Here is a 24,307-nt window from a genome sequence, read left to right on the forward strand (position 1 = left end):
ATAAGAACAAGGGTGTTACAATTGCTGAAGTTTAAACATTGATCTCAGAATCATTTTCTTCAAAGGTTCAATTTAATTGAGTGGCCAGCAGATGGCAGCAGAAACCTTTTCACTGAGTTACTCTGGCAGACCAGCCAGAGGCTGCAGGGATCTTGTTGCAGTCATTTTATGTGGTGCCAAGCTCACCAAAATGATGTATTTGCAGATGCCAGAGGATTTTTTTTTTTGAACACTCTTTTATTTCCAATTTTCTTCCTTTTTATTTTCATTTTTATTGCCTCACCTACTCCTCCGGGTGGCACGGTGGCACAGTGGTTAGCACTGCTGCCTCACAGTGCCAGGGACCTGGATTCGATTCCCGGCTTGGGTCACTGCCTGTGTGGAGTCTGCACGTTCTCCCCGTGTCTGCGTGGGTTTCCTCCGGGTGCTCCGGTTTCCTCCCACAGTCCAAAGATGTGTGGGTTAGGTGCATTGGCCATGCTAAATCGACCCCTTGGTGTCCTGGGATGCGTAGGTTAGAGGGATTAGTGGGGTAAATATGTGGGGTTACGGGAATAGGGCCTGGGTGGGATTGTTGTCGGTGCAGACTCGATGGCCTCCTTCTGCACTGTAGCGATTCTATGATGATCTCTTCAACATGGGCCCTGCCTCTGCTGCTGAACGACGAGCTTGTTCCCTCTGGAGTTGACCATTCCAACTCCGCCCCCCCCCCCCCCCCCCCCCCACCCCACCCCCAGCCAGCCTCTCATCTTCTATCCTTTGTAAACCTGGGGAGGTCATGCAAATTTCTGATCTCCCTGTGCCTAACTCGCACTGATTCCCGTTCACCCATCACCCATCGAGAATCTGGTGAACCAGTGCGATGACAGTAATCAATAATCTGTGTGCCAAAGAAGCAAATCCGCCGGAAACCATGGATGAACAGGGATATCCACTGCTTGCTGAAGTCCAGGTCTGAGGCGTTCAAGTATAGAGTATAAGAGTATAGAGTGAACGTTCAAAGACTATTTCCTCGGGTGGATGGAGCTATTACAAGGGGGCATAACTATAGGGTTCATGGTGGGAGATATAGGAAGGATATCAGAGGTAGGTTCTTTACGCAGAGAGTGGTTGGGGTGTGGAATGGACTGCCTGCAGTGATAGTGGAGTCAGACACTTTAGGAACATTTAAGCGGTTATTGGATAGGCACATGGAGCACACCAGGCTGATAGGGAGTGGGGATAGCTTGTTCTTGGTTTCAGATAAAGCTCGGCACAACATCGTGGGCTGAAGGGCCTGTTCTGTGCTGTACTGTTCTATGTTCTAAGTCAGGCGACACTGACCTATTCAAGAAAGCCAGATATGATCTAAGGAGATCCAAAGATGTCAAAAGACCGAACAATGCCAAGCTAGAGTCCCAGGCTAGACACACAGACCCCCCGCCAACTATGGCAAGGTCCGCAAGACATAACAGGCTACAAGATGAAGGCATGTAAAATCGCCGGCTCCAACGCACCCCTCCCTGATGAGCTCAATGCATTCTACGCCCGTTTTGAGCAAGAGGTCAGCGAGAGCATGCCCTCCACCCCGGAAGCTCTGAATGAACCTGTATCTGGGGTCACCATTGCAGATGTCAGAGCAGCTTTCTCGAAGGTCAACCCACGGAAAGCGACTGGCCCGGATGGGGTACCCGGACGAGCACTCAGATCCTGCGCGGATGAGCTGGTGGGGGTATCTGCGGACATCTTCAACCTCTCTTTACACCAATCTGAGGTCCCTATCTGCTTCAAGAAGACCATCATGCCGGTACCAAAGAAAAGCCAGGCAGCGTGCCTTAATGACTATCGTCCGGTGGCTCTGACATCCATCATTATGAAGTGCTTCGAAAGGTTAGTCATGGCACAAATCAATTCCAGGCTCCCAGACTGCCTGGATCCACTACAGTTCACCTACCGCTGCAACAGGTCCACAGCAGACGCCATTTCCCTGGCCCTGCACTCAACCCGAGAACACTCAGATAACAAAGAGACTTATGTCAGACTCCTATTTATTGACTACAGTTCATCCTTCAACACTACTATTCCTACGAAACTCATCTCCAAACTCCGTGGAGTACCCCTATCCGTCAGGGGCATTCCCTCTTTAAAAAGTGATGTTAAACCAAGTCTGCTCTCTCGGATGGATGTAAAGGATCCCTGACACTATTTCAGAGTTGAGCGGGCTGCTGCTGCATGGTGTCTTGAACAATATTCAATCCCTCAATCAACATCGCAAAAAACTGACCACGGTGGCACAGTGATTAGCATTGCTGCCTCACAGCGCCAGGGACCCGGGTTCAATTCTCGGCTTGGGTCACTGTCTGCGCGGAATTTGTACGTTCTCCCCGTGTCTGCTTGGATTTCTTCCGGGTGCTCGAGTTTCCTCCCACAGTCCAAAGACGTGCTGGTTAGGTGCATTGGGCATGTTAAACCCACCCTCAGTGCACCCGAACATGCGCCAGAGTGTGGTGACTAGGGGATTTTCACAGTAACTTCTTTGCAGCGTTAATGTAAGCCTACTTGTGACACTAAACAAGAAACTGTGGGAGGCAGGGTGACACAGTGGTTAGCACTGCTGCCTCACAGTGCCAGAGATCCAGGTTCGATTCCCAGCTTGGGTCACTCACTGTCTGTGTGGAGTTTGCACAATTGCGTGGGTTTCCTCCGAGTGCTCTGGTTTCCTCCCACAGTCTGAAAGACGTGCTGGTTAGGTACATTGACCCGAACAGGTGACCAAGTGTGGCGACTAGGGGAATTTCGCAATAACTTCATTGCATTGTTAATGCAAGCCTTACTTGTGACTAATAAATAAACTTTACTTTCAAACTTTTTTGTGGAAACCATGAGCTGGATTCAATTTGAATTTGAATTGGTTTCTGGAGCTAGCAAGGAGATGGATTAAGGGCTCTTCCTGTCCACTCTCTGCATTGACTTTGCAACTCTGAGAAAGGAATACATTTTTAAAACCAAAAGAAAAAGTGCTGTAAAATCTCAGCAGATCTGGCAGCATCTGTAAGGAGCTGATGTTTCGAGTCCAGATGACCCTTTAGCTCTTTTCTCTCCTTACAGATGCTGCCAGACCTGCTGAGATTTTCCAGCATTTTCTCTTCTGGTTTCAGATTCTGTAGTAATTTGCTTTTGTGCATTTTAAAAAAATGTGTGACTGTTGATAGGCATTGCTCAGAGTTCATACTGACTCTGGCAGGTAGCGGATATTTTAATGCCACTTGCCTCAGTTCCAAACCAACGCCTACGTAATCCTGCGCACCAAGTTACCCATCCCTGGTACCTTCTTAATTACACAACATATTAATAATTGCTGTTATAAATATGCTGCTCCAGCAATTTCTGTGCTATATTTGTCAGATGGTTTGAATAAATGTTTCAAAGATTTATGAACTTGCTCTCTCAGGGGGAGCTATTAAAACAGTCGTGTGCTTTGCAGGTTATGCTGCTGTTGATAGATGGATGCAGTAACCTGTACTGCAGTCTTCCGCAGAGCATAGTGTGTTAATATCATGAGTAACTAATAATCTAGGGTAGCCAAATAGGCAAGCTTGACAACAACATGTCTGCAAGCAGCTTGTCTGACTTTGACTGGAAGTCCATCTGCAAAAGGATAGTGGTTTTAAATGGACGAAACTCAAGAGACGGGTTTTCCCCCCAGATTTCAGGGATTGTGTGAGAGACGCAATTATAATTCATATTTATGTAGTGCCTTTAATGTAATAAAACTCCCAACACGTATCAGGGGCGCCACGGAATGAGATTGGACACAGGGCCACATGGGACAATATCCAGGCTGGTAGCCAAAAGCTTGGTCAAAGATTCAGTTCTAATGAGCATCTTGAGCGGTAGAGAGGCAGTGTGGGTTAGGGAGGGGATTTCAGAGATTTGGAGCCAAGCTGGGGTCAGCAATGCCGGAGTGATTAAAGTTGGGAATGCTGAAAGTGCCTGAATTGGAGGAGTGCAGAGATCTCAGAGAGCTGCAGGAGATTACAGAGAATTCCAAAGGCTCTCACCCCTTTTGGTGCAGAGGTTCCTCCTCATGGTCAGCTCTTCATTCTGAGGCTGTGACCCCATGTTCTAGATTCCCCAGCCAGGGGAAACCTTTTATGTGAAGCCCCTGTTATGGTGAAATTAAAATGATGGACACAAAATGGTTACCTGGCACACAAAATGGACTCTGGGAAAAGACATTAAGAGGCACTGACTTTGGACACAGACATTGCACAAAGAGTTAAAACCTGTAGTGTTTAAATTACTGCAGGAAACTGGCCAGACCTTGAGGCACTTTAAGACTTGAGATAAAGAGCAGACCCAGAGCAATGAGTTTGATAACAAGATCAGCCACCGATGGGGACATAAATGCATAAATGTAATGAGAGCAGCCACCGATGGGGACATAAATACATAAATGTATATATCGAAACCAGTCATTGATAGAGGACATAACTGCATAACTGTATCCATTCTATGTACAATGATGTGTTAACTGTCCATGTCCGTACCTGTCTGCTTGTAACGATGTGTTAACTGTTGATGTCCGCATCTGTCTACTCAACTTGTAACGATGTGTTAACGGCTAATGTCCGCACTGCCTATTGTCTAAAAGGTACAAGAGATGCTCAACTATCATTGTGTAGTTGAGAAGGGAGCTGCCAAGTACTGCGGAGTGCCAGTGCTTTCTCCCAAAGCTTTGTCCGAAATAAAACTGTTTTGTTGAACCTCCAAGTCTGACTCCGAAGTGGTAAATTTCCCACAACACCCTTTAATAATTTTATGGGTGGGATTTTACGGTCTTGCTCGTCCCGAAATAGTATAAGCTCGCCCGAGATCAATGAACCTTTCCATGGTCTGCCCCTCGCCTCCTCCGATTCCCGAGGTGAGTGAGACGGTAAAATTCCAGCCAGTATGTCTCAATTGGATCATCTCTCATTCTCCCAAACCCAGAGAATATAGACCCAGGGGTAGATTTTCTGCAAAATTTGATGGGCCATTGAAAGGTCCATTGGCTTCAGGTGGGAATTTTCAGTCTCAGAGCTGGTGGGATTGGAAAATGCCCCCTCCCCTCGCCTCACCAGTCAACGCAACCTCTCCTCATCGGACAATCTTTTCATCCCAGAAAACAGTGTAATGAACCTTTGCTGCACTCCCTTTAGTGTAAGTATGTTCTTCCTTAGGTAAGGAGATCACACTGCGCACAATACTCCAGATGTGCCTTCACCAGTGCCCTGTATAATTGTAGTAAGATTTCATTATTTGAAACCTGAATTTTCACAGGGATGCAAAGGGTCACTGGTTTAAAAAGACTACCACTGGAGCATCGATTTTGGAAGTCCCACCCCACCATTTTAACTGGAGGCAGGGGGGAAACAGGGTCAGATTATAGTTTGCCCATCTGAGGTTCACTGAGGCAGCTGTACATTGTAAAGTGCGGCTGCCTTCAAACACATCCGATTTTCTTTAATGGTACGTCTTCTGACATAGAAACATAGAAGATAGGAGTAGGAGGAGGTCTTTGGGCCTTTGCGCCTGCTCCGCCATTCATTACAATCATGGCTGATCGTCCAACTCAATAGCCTAATCCTACTTTTTCCCCATAACTTTTGATCCCATTTGCTCCAAGTGCTATATCCAGCCACCTCTTGAATATAGAAACACCTTTGAGGAGAAGGTCTAAAGCTGCCACAGTTATTTGAAGAGGTAGGTAGGAGCTTATGGTTAGCTCCAGGTACCCTTTTGGGAAAGGTAAGGTGCCCATTGGATGGGTAAGGGTAGATATGAATGTGCGTAAAAATTGAATAAGCTTTGTGAAACTGTTTAGAGCATTTAAATCTCCTGCCATTTAAATTTTTAATGAACAGTCTGCAGTTTTAAAAGAAGGGCTTGCAATTTCACTCTGTTTGTTGACATAAGTTTGACCTGTGCTGCATGGTTGATCATTATCACAGCTGAATGCCTGTCAGTTCCCAGCTTGATTGATAACTACAAATGGTTATAAACTCTTTGATATGAGGCTATGAATACAAATGCTTGTTTTATAAGAGATTAAGTACTTGAATGAAATGTTTACTTTGATAAGGAATTAAGTAGTTGAATGAATTTAAATATATAAATTTAAATATATTGAATGGGTTTTTATGAAGGAGAGTGTTTTATTTAAACAGGTCTATAATAGGCACAGAATTTTATTTTGCTCCACCTCACCATGGCTCCAGAGTCTGCCCATGGTGGGCACTGCGTAGTTGGTATGGAGGATATGAGGGCAATAGGTGGTGAGTGGGGGACATGAGTTGATGTGAATAGGCTCCAAGTTTGGCATAGAGGGTATAAAGGACCATGGGGCCAGGTAGAAGGGCACAGGTTGGCATGGAGGGTATGACGTGTGATAGATTGTGAGTGTAATCATGAGCTGCCAGGAGTTGTCATGGATGGGGCATGGGGATGAGGGCTATATTTTGTTCTCTTTCTCTTACAACCTTTCTCATTAGTGACAGACAGCATGGTTTTGTAAGAGGGAGGTCGTGCCTTACAAATTTGGTGGAGTTTTTTGAGGAAGTGACAAAAACGGTTGATGAAGGAAGGGCCGTGGATGTCGTCTATATGGATTTCAGTAAGGCATTTGACAAAGTCCCACATGGCAGGTTGGTTAAGAAGGTTAAGGCTCATGGGATACAAGGAGAAGTGGCTAGATGGGTGGAGAACTGGCTTGGCCATAGGAGACAGAGGGTAGTGGTCGAAGGGTCTTTTTCCAGCTGGAGGTCTGTGACCAGTGGTGTTCCGCAGGGCTCTGTACTGGGACCTCTGCTATTTGTGATATATATAAATGATTTGGAAGAAGGTGTAACTGGTGTAATCAGCAAGTTTGCAGATGACACTAAGATGGCTGGACTTGCGGATAGCGAAGAGCATTGTCGGGCAATACAGCAGGATATAGATAGGCTGGAAAATTGGGCGGAGAGGTGGCAGATGGAGTTTAATCCGGATAAATGCGAAGTGATGCATTTTGGAAGAAATAATGTAGGGAGGAGTTATATAATAAATGGCAGAGTCATCAGGAGTATAGAAACACAGAGGGACCTAGGTGTGCAAGTCGACAAATCCTTGAAGGTGGCAACACAGGTGGAGAAGGTGGTGAAGAAGGCATATGGTATGCTTGCCTTTATAGGACGGGGTATAGAGTATAAAAGCTGGAGTCTGATGATGCAGCTGTATAGAACGCTGGTTAGGCCACATTTGGAGTACTGCGTCCAGTTCTGGTCGCCGCACTACCAGAAGGATGTGGAGGCGTTAGAGAGAGTGCAGAGAAGGTTTACCAAGATGTTGCCTGGTATGGAGGGTCTTAGCTATGAGGAGAGATTGAGTAGACTGGGGTTGTTCTCCTTGGAAAGACGGAGAATGAGGGGAGATCTAATAGAGGTGTACAAGATTATGAAGGGTATAGATAGGGTGAACAGTGGGAAGCTTTTTCCCAGGTCGGAGGTGACGATCACGAGAGGTCACGGGCTCAAGGTGAGAGGGGCGAAGTATAACTCAGATATCAGAGGGACGTTTTTTACACAGAGGGGTGGTGGGGGCCTGGAATGCGCTGCCAAGTAGGGTGGTGGAGGCAGGCACGCTGACATCGTTTAAGACTTACCTGGATAGTCACATGAGCAGCCTGGGAATGGAGGGATACAAACGATTGGTCTAGTTGGACCAAGGAGCGGCACAGGCTTGGAGGGCCGAAGGGCCTGTTTCCTGTGCTGTACTGTTCTTTGTTCTTTGTTCTCAAACCCAATAGCCCCATGACTGCCTCCGCATTATTTCCGGGGGCGGTTGGTCTGACCCCTGTTAGCAGCAGTCCCACCTCCCCAACACCCAACCACCTGGAAAAATAATCAGAATCTGAAAGACGTGCTGTTTAGGTGGATTGGCCATGCTAAATTCTCCCTGAGTGTTACCCAAACAGACGCCAGAGTGTGGCGACTCGGGGAATTTCACAGTAACTTCATTGCAGTGTTAATTTAAGCCTACTTGTGACTAATAAATACACTTTAACTTTAACTTATGTAGTTAATAAACACATACAGTGAACCTATTTTAGACTACAAAGGCTTCATTTAAGATCTACCGAATGGTATCAAACACCCTACAACAGTGTCCGTGCCCTCTTCCGCCATACTGTGTCCCCAGTGGCTCAGTGGTTGGCACTGCTGTTTCACAGCACCAGGGACCCAGGTTCAATTTCTGGCTTGATTCACTGTCCGTGCGGAGTCTGCACATCCTCCCCGTGTCTGGGTGGGTTTCCTCCGGGTGCTTTGGTTTCTTCCCACAGCCTGAAAGACGTGCTGGTTAGGGTGCATTGGCCATGCTAAATTCTCCCTCCGTGTACCCGAACAGGCGCTGGAGTGTGGCGACTAGGGGATTTTCACAGTAACTTCATTTCAGTGTTAATGTAAGCCTTACTTGCGACATTAATAAATAAACTTTAAACTTTAATTAAATGGGGAATTTTCTCCCGAGCTGGGTTCACAGAGTGGGAACTTTCCCAACTCTGCGCTCCCGATTCGGGAGCAGGAGTTCGGGCTTTACACCCCAATTACTTTTTGTAACGAAAGCATAACATATCGTTTACTCCCTAATTGCTTGCTGTAGCTGCGAGTTAAGTTTCGGCGACTTAGTTACGAGGAAACAACGCGTCATTACCCACCTTTTGTTTTGACACTGCATCTTGTGGCCAAGATCCTTCCTGGTTATTTATTATCATTAATTACTATCAGAACCTTCCCATTTGAAAATCATTTCGATGAAGAACATTTTCTTTTTAACTATTAATAAAGCTTCTTCTACCTCCTCTTGGCTGAGTAGCAATTAACAGGCCCGTCACTCCTCTCAGCAGAGACTGTATGTGAAAGTGCTGTGAGGTGACATTGTTCTGCAGTAATTTTAAGCAGAATTATTCATGAGCTATGAGACTTTCATGGAATCAATATTCAGGATCCCAGGCAAGTATATTTTGTGCCATTAAAAAGTTTATTTTTCTCTTATCTCCCCTTGACTCATATTGGAGATTGGATCCACAGTCAGTGCCGGGATCTTGCAGCAGTGGCCATGTTAGAGAGTGAATAGTTCAGTCTTATACTGATTTGTACATTTATCAATTGACCAACACTGTGATTCAAATAAATATTCAAAAATGTGATCTGATCGGCAAAGGAGACGATCTTCCCATTCGCACCCGGTTTCCCACCTCTCATGATCTTACCGGCATTGGATATCCAGCGCGATCAGGTTCTCGCTGGTAGAACTCGAGGCCATTGAGGCCCCCCCAAGGAGGTCGAGAGCCGGGGGTAATGCCCCTTGGGCAGTGTCAGCCTGACACTGCCAGCCTGGAACCCTGACAGTGCCAGCCTCGTACCCTGGCATTGCTCACCGGGCACCCAGGCACCGCCAGCCTGACATATTGGCAGTGCCCACTAGGTAGTACCAAAGGTGGGGGCCTGACGGGATGGGTCCTCAGGGAACGGGGCCAGATCTGGGGCAGGCCATTCGGTGGTGGGAGGGAACTGCTGCGCACTCTGTAACTGTGAGCGAGGAGGGGAAGGGGGGGAACCACTGCCATTCTGCTACAGTGATCGGGGGCATCACTGCCACTCTGCAACAGTGATGGGTAGGGGAGGCGATTGGTCCGTGTGGGGAGGGGTGGTGGTGTTGGCGATTGGTCTGGGAGGGGTTGATTGGTCGGGGCGGGAGCGGGGGAGGGGGTTGGTGATTGGTCCTGGCGGGGGGGTGGCGATTGTCTGCGGAGCCCCACAGTAGTGGGGGAGGGGATGATATCAGCCAGAAGGCCGGCTATAGCTGGGGCAGGCACTGACAGGGTCCTGTTCTCTCAGAGCGCAGAAATCTGCACATGCGCAATTGCACCCTCTGCTGCTATCAGCCGGCTTTCATGTGATTCAGGTCCCGCCCACTCCTTCCGCTGGTTGATTCCAAGTTTGGCAAGATTTTTTTGACTACGTCAGGTAAGATTCGATTTTTAAGTTGCCCAAATAAATGACATGAATTTTTTGCGCCTGTTCAGGACTTAGAATGTTTTTGGTAAAATTGCCCCCAAAGAGTTGAAAGGAGTGCCTAATGTTGGTTAATATATTAAGAACAGAAATCAAATCGAGTTAGGAATTGAACTTGAAATTTAGGAGCAGAGGGAGAGAAGGGAGAAGGTGGAGGGCTAAAGAGAGAGAGGGAGGAAGGATTGGGAGAGGAGAGGAGAGGGGAGGGATATAGAGGGAGGGTGGAGGGGTGAAGGGACAGTGGAGAAAGATAGGGGAGTAGGAGAGTGGAAAGAACGAGGGGAGTGGGGATAGGGGAGGGGAAGAGTGGAGAGTGAAAGGGGAGTGGGAGAAGGGATAGGAGAGTGGAAGGAGTGAGGGAAGTGGAGTGGCGGGGGGGGCAAAGACATTTTTGGCTAAATTCTCTCACCAGTTGATGCCCGTTGCATGACCCCAATCACTGCCTTGCTTGAGATGAACAAACTCAGGATAAAACAAGAACCGAGTCTGGAATCTCTCAGCTCTGTTTGGTTAGGCAGATGCTGCTTTTAATGAGTTGACCACTGAGGGAGTTCAAACCATAATTACAATGATGCTTTGAAAACTCTGTGTTAGTTCTGTTTGACTCACGTGCACAATGTGGAAGTCTGGATGTCCATAGTGGGGTACCAGTCTCGCGGCTGTAGCAAGTTATCAGCGCATTTCCATCCAGTATAAAGCCTGGGTCACAGCTGAACTGTATTGTGGACCCCACCAGCAGCTTGGTATCTGATATGGAGCGACTGGCATGTTTGACTTCCCCAGGGTCCGTGCAATACATAACTAGAGAGAAAGGGGTAGAGAGAGAGAGAGAGAGCTTACACCTTCAATCCAACTATCAAGGGTGCAGCACAGACAAAAATTCAATCCGAGATGCTTCGTGTGAACTATAACCCACTGTACTCCACAATGGTGAGTGTCATTCGAAACCCTGAAATTAAAATGAGTTATTAGCATCTTCAGTCACATGAGGAATAATGCATAGTTTCACAATCATTTATAGCACATGATTCTATTGGAACATAATGCGAAAAGACTGTTTGATCAATTAAATTTTTGGGGTGGCAAAGTGGCCCAGTGGTTAGCACTGCTGCCTCACCGCGCCAGGGACCGGGTTCGATTCCAGCCTTGGGTCAGTATTTGCGTGGAGTTTGCATGTTCTCCCCGTGTTTGCGTAGGTTTCCTCCGGACGCTCCGGTTTCCTCCCATACTCCAAAGATGTGCAAGTTAAGTGAATCGGCCATGCTAAATTGCCCCTTAGTGTCAGGGGGTAAATACATGGGGTAATGGGGATAGGGCCTGGGTGGGATCATTGTCGGTGCAGGCTCAATGGGCTGAATGGCCTCCTTCTGAACTGTAGTGATTCTATGATTCAATGATTTTAGCATTATACGCTCTCTTTAGACCCCCCTCCCGGAGGGGTCTTTTTCCATGATGGGAAAGACCATAAGACCATAAGACATAGGAGCGGAAGTAAGGCCATTCGGCCCATCGAGTCCACTCCACCATTCAATCATGGTTGATTTCAACTCCATTTACCCGCTCTCTCCCCATAGCCCTTAATTCCTCGAGAAATCAAGAATTTATCAATTTCTGTCTTGAAGACGCTCAACGTCTCGGCCTCCACAGCCCTCTGTGGCAATGAATTCCACAGACCCACCACTCTCTGGCTGAAGAAATTTCTCCTCATCTCTGTTCTAAAGTGACTCCCTTTTATTCTAAGGCTGTGCCCCCGCGTCCTAGTCTCCCCTGTTAATGGAAACAACTTCCCTACGTCCATCCTATCTAAGCCGTTCATTATCTTGTAAGTTTCTATCAGATCTCCCCTCAACCTCCTAAACTCCAATGAATATAATCCCACGATCCTCAGACGTTCATCGTATGTCAGGCCTACCATTCCTGGGATCATCCGTGTGAATCTCCGCTGGACCCGCTCCAGTGCCAGTATGTCCTTCCTGAGGTGTGGGGCCCAAAATTGCTCACAGTACTCCAAATGGGGCCTAACCAGTGCTTTATAAAGCCTCAGAAGTACATCCCTGCTTTTGTATTCCAAGCCTCTTGAGATAAATGACAACATTACATTTGCTTTCTTAATTACGGACTCAACCTGCAAGTTTACCTTTAGAGAATCCTGGACTAGGACTCCCAAGTCCCTTTGCACTTTAGCATTATGAATTTTGTCACCGTTTAGAAAATAGTCCATGCCTCTATTCTTTTTTCCAAAGTGTACGACCTCGCACTTGCCCACGTTGAATTTCATCAGCCACTTCTTGGACCACTCTCCTAAACTGTCTAAATCTTTCTGCAGCCTCCCCACCTCCTCAATACTACCTGCCCCTCCACCTATCTTTGTATCATCGGCAAACTTGGCCAGAATGCTCCCAGTCCCGTCATCTAGATCGTTAATATATAAAGAGAACAGCTGTGGCCCCAACACTGAACCCTGCGGGACACCACTTGTCACCGGTTGCCATTCTGAGAAAGAACCTTTTATCCCAACTCTCTGCCTTCTGTCTGACAGCCAATCGTCAATCCATGTTAGTACCTTGCCTCGAATACCATGGGCCCTTATTTTACTCAGCAGTCTCCCGTGAGGCACCTTGTCAAAGGCCTTTTGGAAGTCAAGATAGATAACATCCATTGGCTCTCCTTGGTCTAACCTATTTGTTATCTCTTCAAAGAACTCTAACAGGTTTGTCAGGCACGACCTCCCCTTACTAAATCCATGCTGACTTGTCTTAATCCGACCCTGCACTTCCAAGAATTTAGAAATCTCATCCTTAACGATGGATTCTAGAATTTTGCCAACAACTGAGGGAAACATCCCTACCTCTGAGTCAGGAGCTCCAGGTTTGAGTCCCATCCCAGAATGTGATGGCCGAGGAACGTGCGACCATACAGCGACCAAACAGGTTGATTAAAGACCTGTGAATCTTCCCAATATGCCCGGTGGCAGAGGGTAAGAGCGGGAGAGTTTCCTGGTCAGCCGGAACCGTGTGGTAACTACAGTGCAACAGCCTCCCCACGTTAAAAGACTCCACGGTGCGTAAGCTCTTGCCATGGGTCGCACTCCATGGCAAGCATCCTCTCTGAGGGACAGCGGGAGAGAGGGAAACCCCCCCCACCAAGTTGTTCATTTGCCTTTCTGAGGGCAAGTTCCCTAACAAACATTGCTTGATTTCCGATCCTAATCAGACTAAGAGCCATTTTCCCATCCTTGCTTGATAGCCAGGTGCCTCAGCAGCTCAACAACTTTCTATCCTCTATCCATGGAGCCATGATATGAGTGGCCACTGGCATCATTATTAACTAGAACAAAGCTGGAAACACATTCCGTTCTCTCACTGCCAATCAAAATATTAAGCTGATCCCGATCTACACCCTATCTGTAACTGTAACACTATATTCTGCACCCTCTCCTTTCCTTCTCCCATTTGCACTCTATGAACGGTATGTTTTGTCCGTATAGCGCGCAAGAAACAATACTTTTCACAGTATTACATTTACATTTTTAAGTTTACTTATTAGTGGCACAAGTAGGCTTACGTTAACACTGCAATGAAGTTACTGTGAAAATCGCCCAGTTGCCATGCTCCCTCGCTTGTTCGGGTACACTGAGAGAGAATTTAGCATGGCCAATGCACCTAACCAGCACGTCTTTCATACTGTGGGAGGAAACCGGAGTACCCGGAGGAAACCCACGCAGACACGGGGAGAATGTGCCGACTCCTCACAGATAGTGACCCAAGCTGGGAATCAAACCCGGGGTACCTGGCGCTGTGAGGTAGCACTGTTCCAACACACCGCCATGTCTCCCAATACATGTGGCAATAATGAATCAAATCAAACATTCACCTGTTATATCGATTTTCAAGTTTGCTGATGACACCACTGTAGTGGGTCGGATCTCAAACAATGACGAGATAGGAATGAGATAGAGAATCTGGAGAACTGATGCGGCAACAATAATCTCTCCCTCAATGTCAACAAAATGAAGGAGATTGTTATCGACTTCAGGAAGCGTAAAGGAGAACATGCCCCTCTCCACATCAATGGGGACGAAGTAGAAAGGGTCGAGAGCTTCAAGTTTTTAGGTGTCCAGATCACCAACAACCTGGACTGGTCCCCCCCATGCCGACACTATATTTAAGAAAGCCCACCAACGCCTCTACTTTCTCAGAAGATTAAGGAAATGTCAGCTACGACTCGAACCAACTTTTACAGATGCACCATAGAAAGCATTCTTTCTGGTTGTATCACAGCTTGGTACGTCTCCTGCTCTGCCCCAGACCGCACGGAACTACAAAAGGGCGTAAATGTAGCCCAATCCATCACGCAAACCAGCCTCCCATCCATTGACTCTGTCTACACTTCCCGCTGCCTTGGCAACGCATAATTAAGGACCCCACGCACCCTGGACATTCTCTCTTCCACCTTCTTCCGTTGGGAAAAAGATACAAAAGTCTGAGGTCAGGTACCAACCGACTCAAGAGCAGCTTCTTCCCTGCTGCTGTTAGACTTTTGAATGGACCTACCTTGCATTAAGTTGATCTTTCTCTACACCCTAGCTATGACTGTAACACTACATTAGAACATAGGACATCGAACATTCTGCACTCTCTCGTTCCCTTCTCTATGAACGGTATGCTTTGTCTGTAGAGCGCGCAAGGAACAATACTTTTCACTGTATACTAATACATGTGACAATAATAAATCAAACCAAACATTCACCTGTTATACCTGTGACGGGAATAAATAAGCAGAGGGACAAGGTGGCTTCTGAAGATGCACACTTATTACAAAGTCTTATTTTGAGAGGACGAGGAGATGGGCGAGAGGTTAGAGTCAAGTTGAGCTGCTAAGAGTTTGATCTTTCTCCTTGCCTGCCTCATTCTTTGCTCCAATATTCTGGCTCTCCCCCAGGGGGCGCCAGTGATGAATTTCGCCACAGTGTGTGTGCCATGTCTCTTCCTCCCATCCACCCGCTGTTACTTTGTGTGGCTGTGAATCAATCCTCGCAGGGTTCAGGGAAATGAACTCCTGCGCAACTGTGAGGAGTCATTGCTGGAAAAGGCACTTACAGAAAGGATCATTTATATCTTTAATGTTTCGTATTCGGAGCGCGTGTTTATTGATTTTTATTGTTCTTATTAAGGTTGGTGATTGAAATACCACAGAATGCAATCACTTTTCTGTCCCACGTTCGGTGATGGATCTGATCTGAGGCAGATAGCAACTTGCATTTTTATTAGCATTCTGCACATGAAGAAAGACATCTCAAAATGCGATCTTAAAGTTACCTTTCATCAGCCTGAACTCATGTCTCTCTGTCCTAGCCCTGTATAAAATACAGGGCTGGATACCCCTGGGGTGGCACAGTGGCAAGCACTGCTGCCTCACTAGCACCAGGGACCTGGGTTCGATTCCCGGTTTGGGTCACTATCTGTGTGGAGTCTGCACGTTCTCCCTCGTGTCTGCGTGTGTTTCCTCCGGGTGCTCCGGTTTCCTCCCACAGTCCAAAAAACGTGCTGGTTAGGTGCATTGGCCATGCTAAATTCTGTCTTAGTGTACCCGAACAAGCGCTGGAGTGAGGCAACGAGGGGATTTTCACAGTAACTTCATTGCAGTGTTAATGTAAGCCTACTTGTGACACTAACAAATAAACTTTAAACTAAAGTTTGATTTAAGGTTTGAGCTCTGGGTTAAACTTTTTGATGTTCCTCTTTAAGATTACTTTTCAAATACCTCTTTTACAGTTGAAGAGCTCAATGCCTTCAGTCTTCCCCTGCTCAGACCCCTGATATTATGAGTCAAGTGGACTTCCCCGCATTGCTGCGCCCCACCCCAACCCAGCCAGAGTCTGAATATCCTTCTTGTTTCTTAGCAACCAGGACAGGACAGGCGTGGTCTAACCAGATAAAACCAAAACACTGTGGACGCAGTGAAACAAAATCTGAAACAGATCTGAAACAAAAACAAAAAATGCTGGAAAATCTCGGCAGGTCTGACAGCATTTGCAGGGAGAGGATAGAGCCAACGTTTCGAGTCTGGATGACCCTTCGTCAACCCTGATATTTTCCCTGATCCACCATCTGGCTGGGTCCATTGCCTGGTCTTGAGGAAGCGATGTTAATCATTCCTTCACACCTCAGAGGCCTTCAGGATGTCAATGGCCATTAACTGCTGGGTCATTTGGCTGTTGGCTTGAATAACCAACTGAAGATCTGAAGCTTGAAGCTTCATTGCAGGACCTCAAAAGAAAAAGGCCATCAATCCTCTGGGCCCTCTATTAACATCGATCTGAGTGAAGTCTGGCACAAAAGAAGCGATGCCCACTCATTCTCGGTGAACTCGTAAATGGTTGCTCATTAAGTCTCTCTCCAGTTATTTCCATAAGATCCCCTCACTGTTGCCATAAGAACAGGAAATCCCTCTGCAATGCAGGGAGGATGGAGACCCGGCATCACAGCTCTCTTTATCCTCCGATTTAGACAGGGACAAATGTAAAGGAAATTTTTCTTAATAATGTCTGGATGTCATTAATATGCTTTGTAATTAACCTGGGCATAATGGATGCTGATAGGATGAATGTACATCCTTAATGAAGCTTGCCTGATTTTCCATTCATTAATTTATACTCATATAACACATTAATCTGGAGTCAACACTATGCCAAACCCAAGCTAATGATGTGCATGTACGTGACGGCACTCAGTCAGCCATACCTGGCTCATGTGTTAACGAGGTGCTGTGGCTAAGCCACTCTACATTGTTGCGTTCTATACTGAGCCATGTAGAAAATGTCAGCAGCGAGGTTCAGTGCAGTCTGCGTCAATCTACATATCACATACCTCACCCTCACTCTGCTGTGTGGGGGGGTTGGGGTAAGGTGGGCTTTCTCTCACCTTCGCTCCTGAAGGCATTGATAAGTGTTGGGGGTTACATGTTACATCGCACACAACGATAATGGAAGACCCCCCCCACTCCTCCCCTCCCCTCACCCTCCCAGAGTTGGGCTTCTTGTGGAATCCTCAGTCACATTGACTACCTCAAATTACACATTCCCAACAGAGCGTTGGGTGATTATTGCCCTACCCCTGCCTGGCAGCGCAATTATAAATCATGTTAATGGCGTCATTAAACACAGTTGTATTAATTACATTAACATATTCATTGGATCGAGACGATGGCAGTCTCCCCGGGTATCAGGGAAATTCGCCCTATCGCATTCACCAACATGCTAATGATATCTACTGGCCTGTGTTACACTGACTGTCCAGTTTTGGACTTTGTTGAACCTTTTCATGGATGGCCACCTCTGCATGCTTTGACAGACAGATCCACCGGCTGCGAGCGCGTTAGCATTGCAAGCAGTTTAAATTCATCTTGCATAAATACATGGCTGTGATATCAATCACTGGTTTCCATCACCATTCATTGCAGCAAAATGATAGATCACTCGCGACGCCTAAGCAATAGTTCATTCTGGGTATATTGCTCATGCACTGCCGCCTGGACATCAGTCACTGTGAGGATAGGAGGAGGGGTAGACAATATCAGCAACTATAACGCTGTCAAAATCCCCCAAGCATCTCCCTGAGAATGCACCTTAACCCCATGATCCATAAAGTATTAGTTATACGCTTGACATTGGATAATGATTTGCAGTCAACAGTGCGAACACTGCTCTAAGGAAGGGTTCTCATCAAAATACAGATGTCGCAGTCATTAGGGTTTCCAAGTTATGTTCAAAAAGAGGCTTATATAGGCCCCTTCAGTACATTATACAAATCATACCCGATTCCAGCCTCGGGTCACTGTCTGTGCGGAGTCTGCACACTCTCCCCGTGTTTGCGTGGGTTTCCTCCAGGTGCTCCGGTTTCCTCCTACAGTCCCTGCGTGTTAGGTGGATTGGCCATGCTAAATTGCCCTTTGGTGCCAGGGGGAACGAGCTAGGGCAAATGCAAGGGGTTATGGGGATAGGGCCTGAGTGGGATTGTGGTCGGTGTAGACCCAATGGGCCGAATGGCCTCCTTCTGCACTATAGGATTCTATGACCTAAATGAAAATAAAACCACATGCTGGGAAAATTAGTGTGCAGCTAATTTACTTGAGTCTTCTACGTTTCATTCAATTCGATAGGTCAGTACAAGTCTATTAACAGCACAAGTTTTAAAGTTTATTTGTCAGTGTCATAAGTAGGCTTACATTAACACTGCAATGAAGTCACTGTGAAAATCCCCTAGTCACCACACTCCTGCACCTGTTTGGGTACACTAGGGGAGAATTTAGCATGGCCAATCCACCTAACCAGCACGTCTTTCGGACTGTGGGAGGAAACTGGAGCACCCGGAGGAAACCCACGCAGACACGAAGAGAATGTGCAGACTCCGCACAGACAAGCTGAGAATCGAACCCAGGTCCCTGGCATTGTGAGGCAGCAATGCTAACCACTGTGCCACCATACCGCCCACAATAGCAGCTCTCTGTCAGAACCACTAGTGTACTTCCACCATCTATGCACATTACTGAAATATCCCCTTGTATTGTAGCTGGGCTGGGCAATGTAGGGCGATGGGCTTCCCTTACTTTTTTCGCAGAATGGGGGATCACTGCTCCACGTGAGGTCCCACTGGCAGGTGAGGGTGTCACTTCCTAAGATGTCGTATCCCGGGTCACACTGATAGGTTATCATCGTTCCACGGACCATTTCTCTGTGGGAAGTGGTTTTCCAGCCATTGGGAATCTCCGGAAGGTCTGAGCAGGTGTCATTCCGAGAAACCTCTGCAAGGAGAACAGAAGACAAGAAAAAACTGGAATGAGAAGCCAGCGTGTTGAGTCATTAAGCAGTTTTCACCCTCCACATCAACCTAATAAACTTCTGAAGGTGCAGAGAAATGCTCTCACACAGGACGGGACTCTATGGCCTCACTCGAGTGAGACTGGAAATTCCCGCCCTAGGTCAACGGACATTTCCGTTGTCCGTCCCTCGCCCGCTCCGATTCTGTGGTGGGCGGGGCGGTAGAATTCCGGCGATAGTGTCAGCTATGGCTCAGGTGGCAGCCCTCTTGGTCTCTGAGCCAGAGTTGGCAGTTCGAGTCCCACTCCTAACATGTCAACGCGAAACCTAGGCTGACATTCCAGTGCGGTGCTGAGGGAATGCTCCACTCTGGGGAAGTGCCATATGAGATGGAATGCTAACCTGAGACTTTCTTTACCCCCCCCCGCTTTGGGTGGAGGTAAAAGATCCCACAGCGCTTAGGAACAGCCTGAGTTTCTGACCAATATTTACCCCTTGTGTATAACAAGAAGCAGTGTGATAATGACAAGATGGTCTGGAGCAATGATGCTGGTTGACAGTGGGGAGAATTCCCTGCTCTTATTAAAATAGTGCACTGTTGATCTGAAAGAACATGCAGGGGGCTCTGGTTTAACATCTCACCTGTACGACGGCACCTCCAACAGTGCAGCACTCCCTCGGCACTGCACTGCAGTGTCAGCCTCGATTATGAAACCAAGTCTCAGCATTGGATGAAATATTAAATAAAAACACAAAAATGTATGCTGCCCCTTTAATAACTGATACAGAACCACAAAATGCTTACAGCACAGGATGATGGAAACGATGGCCGAGTGATATTATCGCTAGACTATTAATCCAGAAACTCAGTTTATGTTCTGGGGACCCAGGTTCGAATCCCACCACGGCAGATGGTGGAATTTGAATTCAATAAAAAAATATCTGGAATTAAGAATCTACTGATGACCTTGAAACCATTGTCGATTGTCGGAAAACCCATTTGGTTCACTAACGTCCTTTAGGGAAGGAAATCTGCCGTCCTTACCCGGTCTGGCCTACATGTGACTCCAGAGGCACAGCAATGTCGTTGACTCTCAACTGCCCTCAGGCAATTAGGAATGGGCAATAAATTCTGACCAGCCAGCGACGCCCATGTCCCACGAATGAATAAAAAAACAAATGGTATTCAGCCCATCGAGTCTATGCACATTCTTCGAAAGAGCAATTTGCCTAGTGCCGCTCACCTCCCCCCCAATCTTCTCCCTGTGGCCCTGTTTCCTTTTCAAATAATAATCCAATTCATAGAATCCCTACACTGCAGACAGAGGCCATTCGGCCCATCGAGTCTGCACTGAGAACAAACTCATCCAGGCTCCGTCCCCGTAACTCCACATATTTACCCTGTTAATCCACCTGACACTATGAGGCAATTTATCACGGCCAGTCCACCGAACCTGCACATCTTTGGAGTGTGGGAGGAAACCCGGAGGAAACACACGAGGGGAGAATGTGCAAACTCCACACAGACAATGACCCGAGGCCAGAATTGAACCCGGTTCCCTGGCACTGTGGGGCAGCAGTGCTAACCATTGTGCCACCGTGCTGCCCTCAACGTATTCCTTCTTGAGTACCTCGATTGAATCTGCCTCCACCATGCCCTCAGGCATCACGTTCCAGATCCTAACCGCTCGCCCTGCGCGAGTCTTTCTCCTCACGTTTTTCATTGTCTCTATTTTTAGCCCAGAACCTGTACCACATGACCGTGGCAGACTTTAGCTAATATCTGCCTTCTCCCACTTCGTGTACCATTTATTCATGAAGAAAAAAAAATAGAAATTATGTAAGAACAAAATCGAGGCCACTCAATCACATTTTTTCAGGGACAATGTGATTAATTTATTTCTGTCTGTTTGAAATACAGCAACGCGTCAAGCTATAAATCAAAACAAATGAAGCAAGGAAGATTGGAAAAGTGCTCTGTCACTGGAGGAAGTAAAAAGATCACAGATTAGGAAGGTGAAATAGTAACATTGCTGGAGCAGCAGTTTTGGAATGAAAGTGGCCAGATCATCGAATCATAGGATCCCTACAGTGCAGAAGGAGGCCATTCGGCCCATCAAGCCTGCACCGACAACAATCCATTCCAGGCCCTATCCCCGGGGCCCCATGTATTTACCCTGCTAACTCCCCTGACACTAAGGGTCAATTTGGCATGGCCAATCAACCTAACCCCCATATCTTTCGGAGTGTGGGAGGAAACCGGAGCACCCGGAGGAAACCCACGGGGAGAACGTGCAAACTCCACACAGAAGGTCACCCAACACCGGAATCGAACCCGGGTCCCTGGCACTGTGAGGCAACAGTGGTAACCTCTATTATCCACTGAGATCCATTCAGATCAGACAATTAGTTTCCATTTGCCCAGTTTATAAAATTAGTTGCAATGAATGTTGTCTTCTGATAACACGGTCAAGAAAGATCCATCTCCCTGGATCAAGACATCCCCGGCAACATCACAACCCTCGGGAAGCTCAACCCCACCTGGGACAAAGCAGCCTGCTTGGTCAGCATCTCATCTGGCGCTACCTTAAACATTCATTCATTCCCTCCCACCCCTTACTGGGGTCTACTTACAGCAGCGTGTACAGAATGCACTGCGATAAACTGGCCAAGGCTCCTTCCACCGCATCGTCCAGACCCATCAACACTACCATCTAGAAGGACAAGGACAGCAAACATTCGGGAACAGCACCACCTGCATGTTCCCCTTCAAGGACAACACCATCCGGACTTGGAAATATATCGCGGCTCCTTCTCTGTCTCAGGGTCAAAAACTTGGAACTCTCCCTAACAGCATTGTGGGTGTACCTACACCTCAGGACTGCGGCGGTTCAAGAAGGTGGCACACCACCACCTGCTGAAGGGAAATTAGGATTGGGCAGCAAATGCTGACCTTGCCAACGGTGCCAACATCCCATGAATGAAAAAATTACTTAAAAGGTGAACACATTTTTCCCTTGTGTCCAATAACGCGAAGTGATTGGATTTCAGCTATGGGTTTAACGATTTAACCCCTCCTCTCTGAGTTAAGATGGTCTTGTGTCGCAGTGGGTAGCATCCCTGTCTGAGAGCCTGGCTCTCTGCGTTCAGGTCCCACCTCAGAACTTGATGGCCAAAGAACATAGGTTGATAATGTGGTCAAACAGGTTGACTAACAGCTTGTGAATCGCTCCAACACACGCCTACGGCAGGCTGTAAGAGTGGGAGAGATTCCGGATCAGCATTGCCGTGGAATGAATGTTGGAATCCCGATCATCACTATCCGTAGCTCCAGACAATAACATGGATATAAAAGTGCATTCTGTCACAGCAGCTCGTAGCCCCTGAACAGACCACCACAGTGGTTAGGAGTGAGGAGATTATAATCTACTCCTCCATCTCTGGAATCTCCCCATTGCTTTGCTCACAACTTCGCCCCAACACTCCCACACATAACTGCCCCCTGATACTCCCACTCCCACCATTACAGGATAGTTGTAAAAGTGCCTAGGTTCACTGGGCAGCACTCTTGCCTCTGAGCCAAAAGGTTGCATGTCACCAGAGAAGCCCACTCCAGAGATTTAAACATAAAATCTAGGCAGGACTGAGAGAGTGCTGCACTGATGGAAGTGCTATCTTCCGGATGAGACATAAAATGAGGCTTTGTTCGCTGGACATATTTATCCCTCACTGAAACAGACTATCCAGTCCGTATCACCTTGTGGGATCTTGCTGTGTGCCAATTCGTTGCATGTTCCCCATGTTACAGCAGCGACTAACATTTCAAAAGTACTTCAGTGGCAGTAAAACATTTTGGGATGTTTTGATATCAGGAAAGGTGCTTTATAAATGCCAGCCTTTCTGATTCTTTTAATGCATTAATGAATTATCTATAAGAATGTCAACAGAATCTCATTAACATATAAATAGTTCTGTAGTGATCTTCACCAATGCTCTGTAGGTAAGTAAGCAATGTAACATATTAAGCTGCATTCTGGGTTCAGTGTTGGGGCTGGAATGAGTGATCTGATTGCCTGTCACAGTGTTGCTGGAGCGTTAATGTTGCTCCCAATGTATCTCCGTGAGGGAGAAAATGAAGGGTGTTGGGTGTTGCCACAGCGGAATCCCATTTGATGATCTGCTTCACCACTGCTTCCCAAAATGGAAAGTTCTCAGATTGGAGTACTCGTACCACTGGAGATCTGGTAGATGTCTTGAGGGAGTACTTAAGAATAATTGTTCATATCTCCCCTGGAAAGCTCCCTCAACAAAGCTGCCCCCCATTTTTTGTATTACTGCAGGTACTGTACATGCTCGGTCTTCTTTAAAAACAATCTTCTGCTTCGGTCTCACCACCTCCCCGACCCTCCCACTCCCCCTTCCCCCCGACCCTCCCACTCCCCCTTCCCCCAGACCCTCCCACACACCCCCTTCCCCCCCAACCCTCCCACTCTCACCACCCACCCCCCCCGCGATCCTCCCACTCTCACCACCCCCCGACCCTCCCACTCTCACCACTCCCCCGACTCTCCCACTCCCCCTTCCCCCCGACCCTCTCACTCCTCCTTCCCTCCGACCCTCCCACTCTCACCACCCCCCTACCCTCTCACTCCTCCTTCCCCCCGACCCTCCCACTCTCACCACCCCCCGACCCTCCCACTCTCACTACCCCCTGACCCTCCCACACACCCCCTTCCCCCCGACCCTCCCACTCTCACCCCCCCCGACCCTCCCACTCTCACCACCCCCCCAACCCTCCCACTCTCACCACCCCCCCCGACCCTCCCACTCTCACCAACCCCCCCGACCCTCCCACTCACCCCCTTCCCCCCGACCCTCCCACTCTCACCACCTCCCGACCCTCCCACTCTCACCACCTCCCGACCCTCCCACTCTTACCACCCCCCGACCCTCCCACTCTCACCCCCCCCGACCCTCCCATTCTCACCACCCCCCCCGACCCTCCCACTCACCCCCTTCCCCCCGACCCTCCCACTCTCACCACCCCCCGACCCTCCCACTCTTACCACCCCCCGACCCTCCCACTCTCACCACCCCCCGACCCTCCCACTCTCACCACCCCCCCGACCCTCCCACTCTCACCACCCCCCGACCCTCCCACTCTCACCACTCCCCCGACCCTCCCACTCTCACCACCGCCCCGACCCTCCCACTCCTCCTTCCCCCCGACCCTCCCATTCTCACCACCCCCCCGACCCTCCCACTCTCACCACCCCCCCGACCCTCCCATTCTCACCACCCCCCCGACCCTCTCACTCCTCCTACCCCCCGACCCTCCCACTCTCACCACCCCCGACCCTCCCACTCTCATCACCCCCCCGACCCTCCCACTCTCACCACCCCCCCGACCCTCTCA

General features: G+C 48.0%; 1 protein-coding gene across 1 annotated transcript in view; it reads right to left on the reverse strand.

Moving 5' to 3' along the window:
* LOC144502294 (seizure 6-like protein) overlaps positions 1–24,307 on the reverse strand; it is a 150,864-nt gene that overhangs the window by 28,945 nt on the left and 97,612 nt on the right. The window contains exons 11-12 of the mRNA XM_078226107.1: positions 18,681–18,875; positions 10,683–10,874 (exon numbers count right to left, since the gene is read on the reverse strand). Coding sequence (XP_078082233.1) covers positions 10,683–10,874; positions 18,681–18,875 — 387 coding nt within the window. The remainder of the gene's footprint in view (positions 1–10,682; positions 10,875–18,680; positions 18,876–24,307) is intronic.

The sequence above is a fragment of the Mustelus asterias genome, chromosome 13, assembly GCF_964213995.1.
Source record: "Mustelus asterias chromosome 13, sMusAst1.hap1.1, whole genome shotgun sequence".
Classification (NCBI taxonomy): domain Eukaryota; kingdom Metazoa; phylum Chordata; class Chondrichthyes; order Carcharhiniformes; family Triakidae; genus Mustelus; species Mustelus asterias.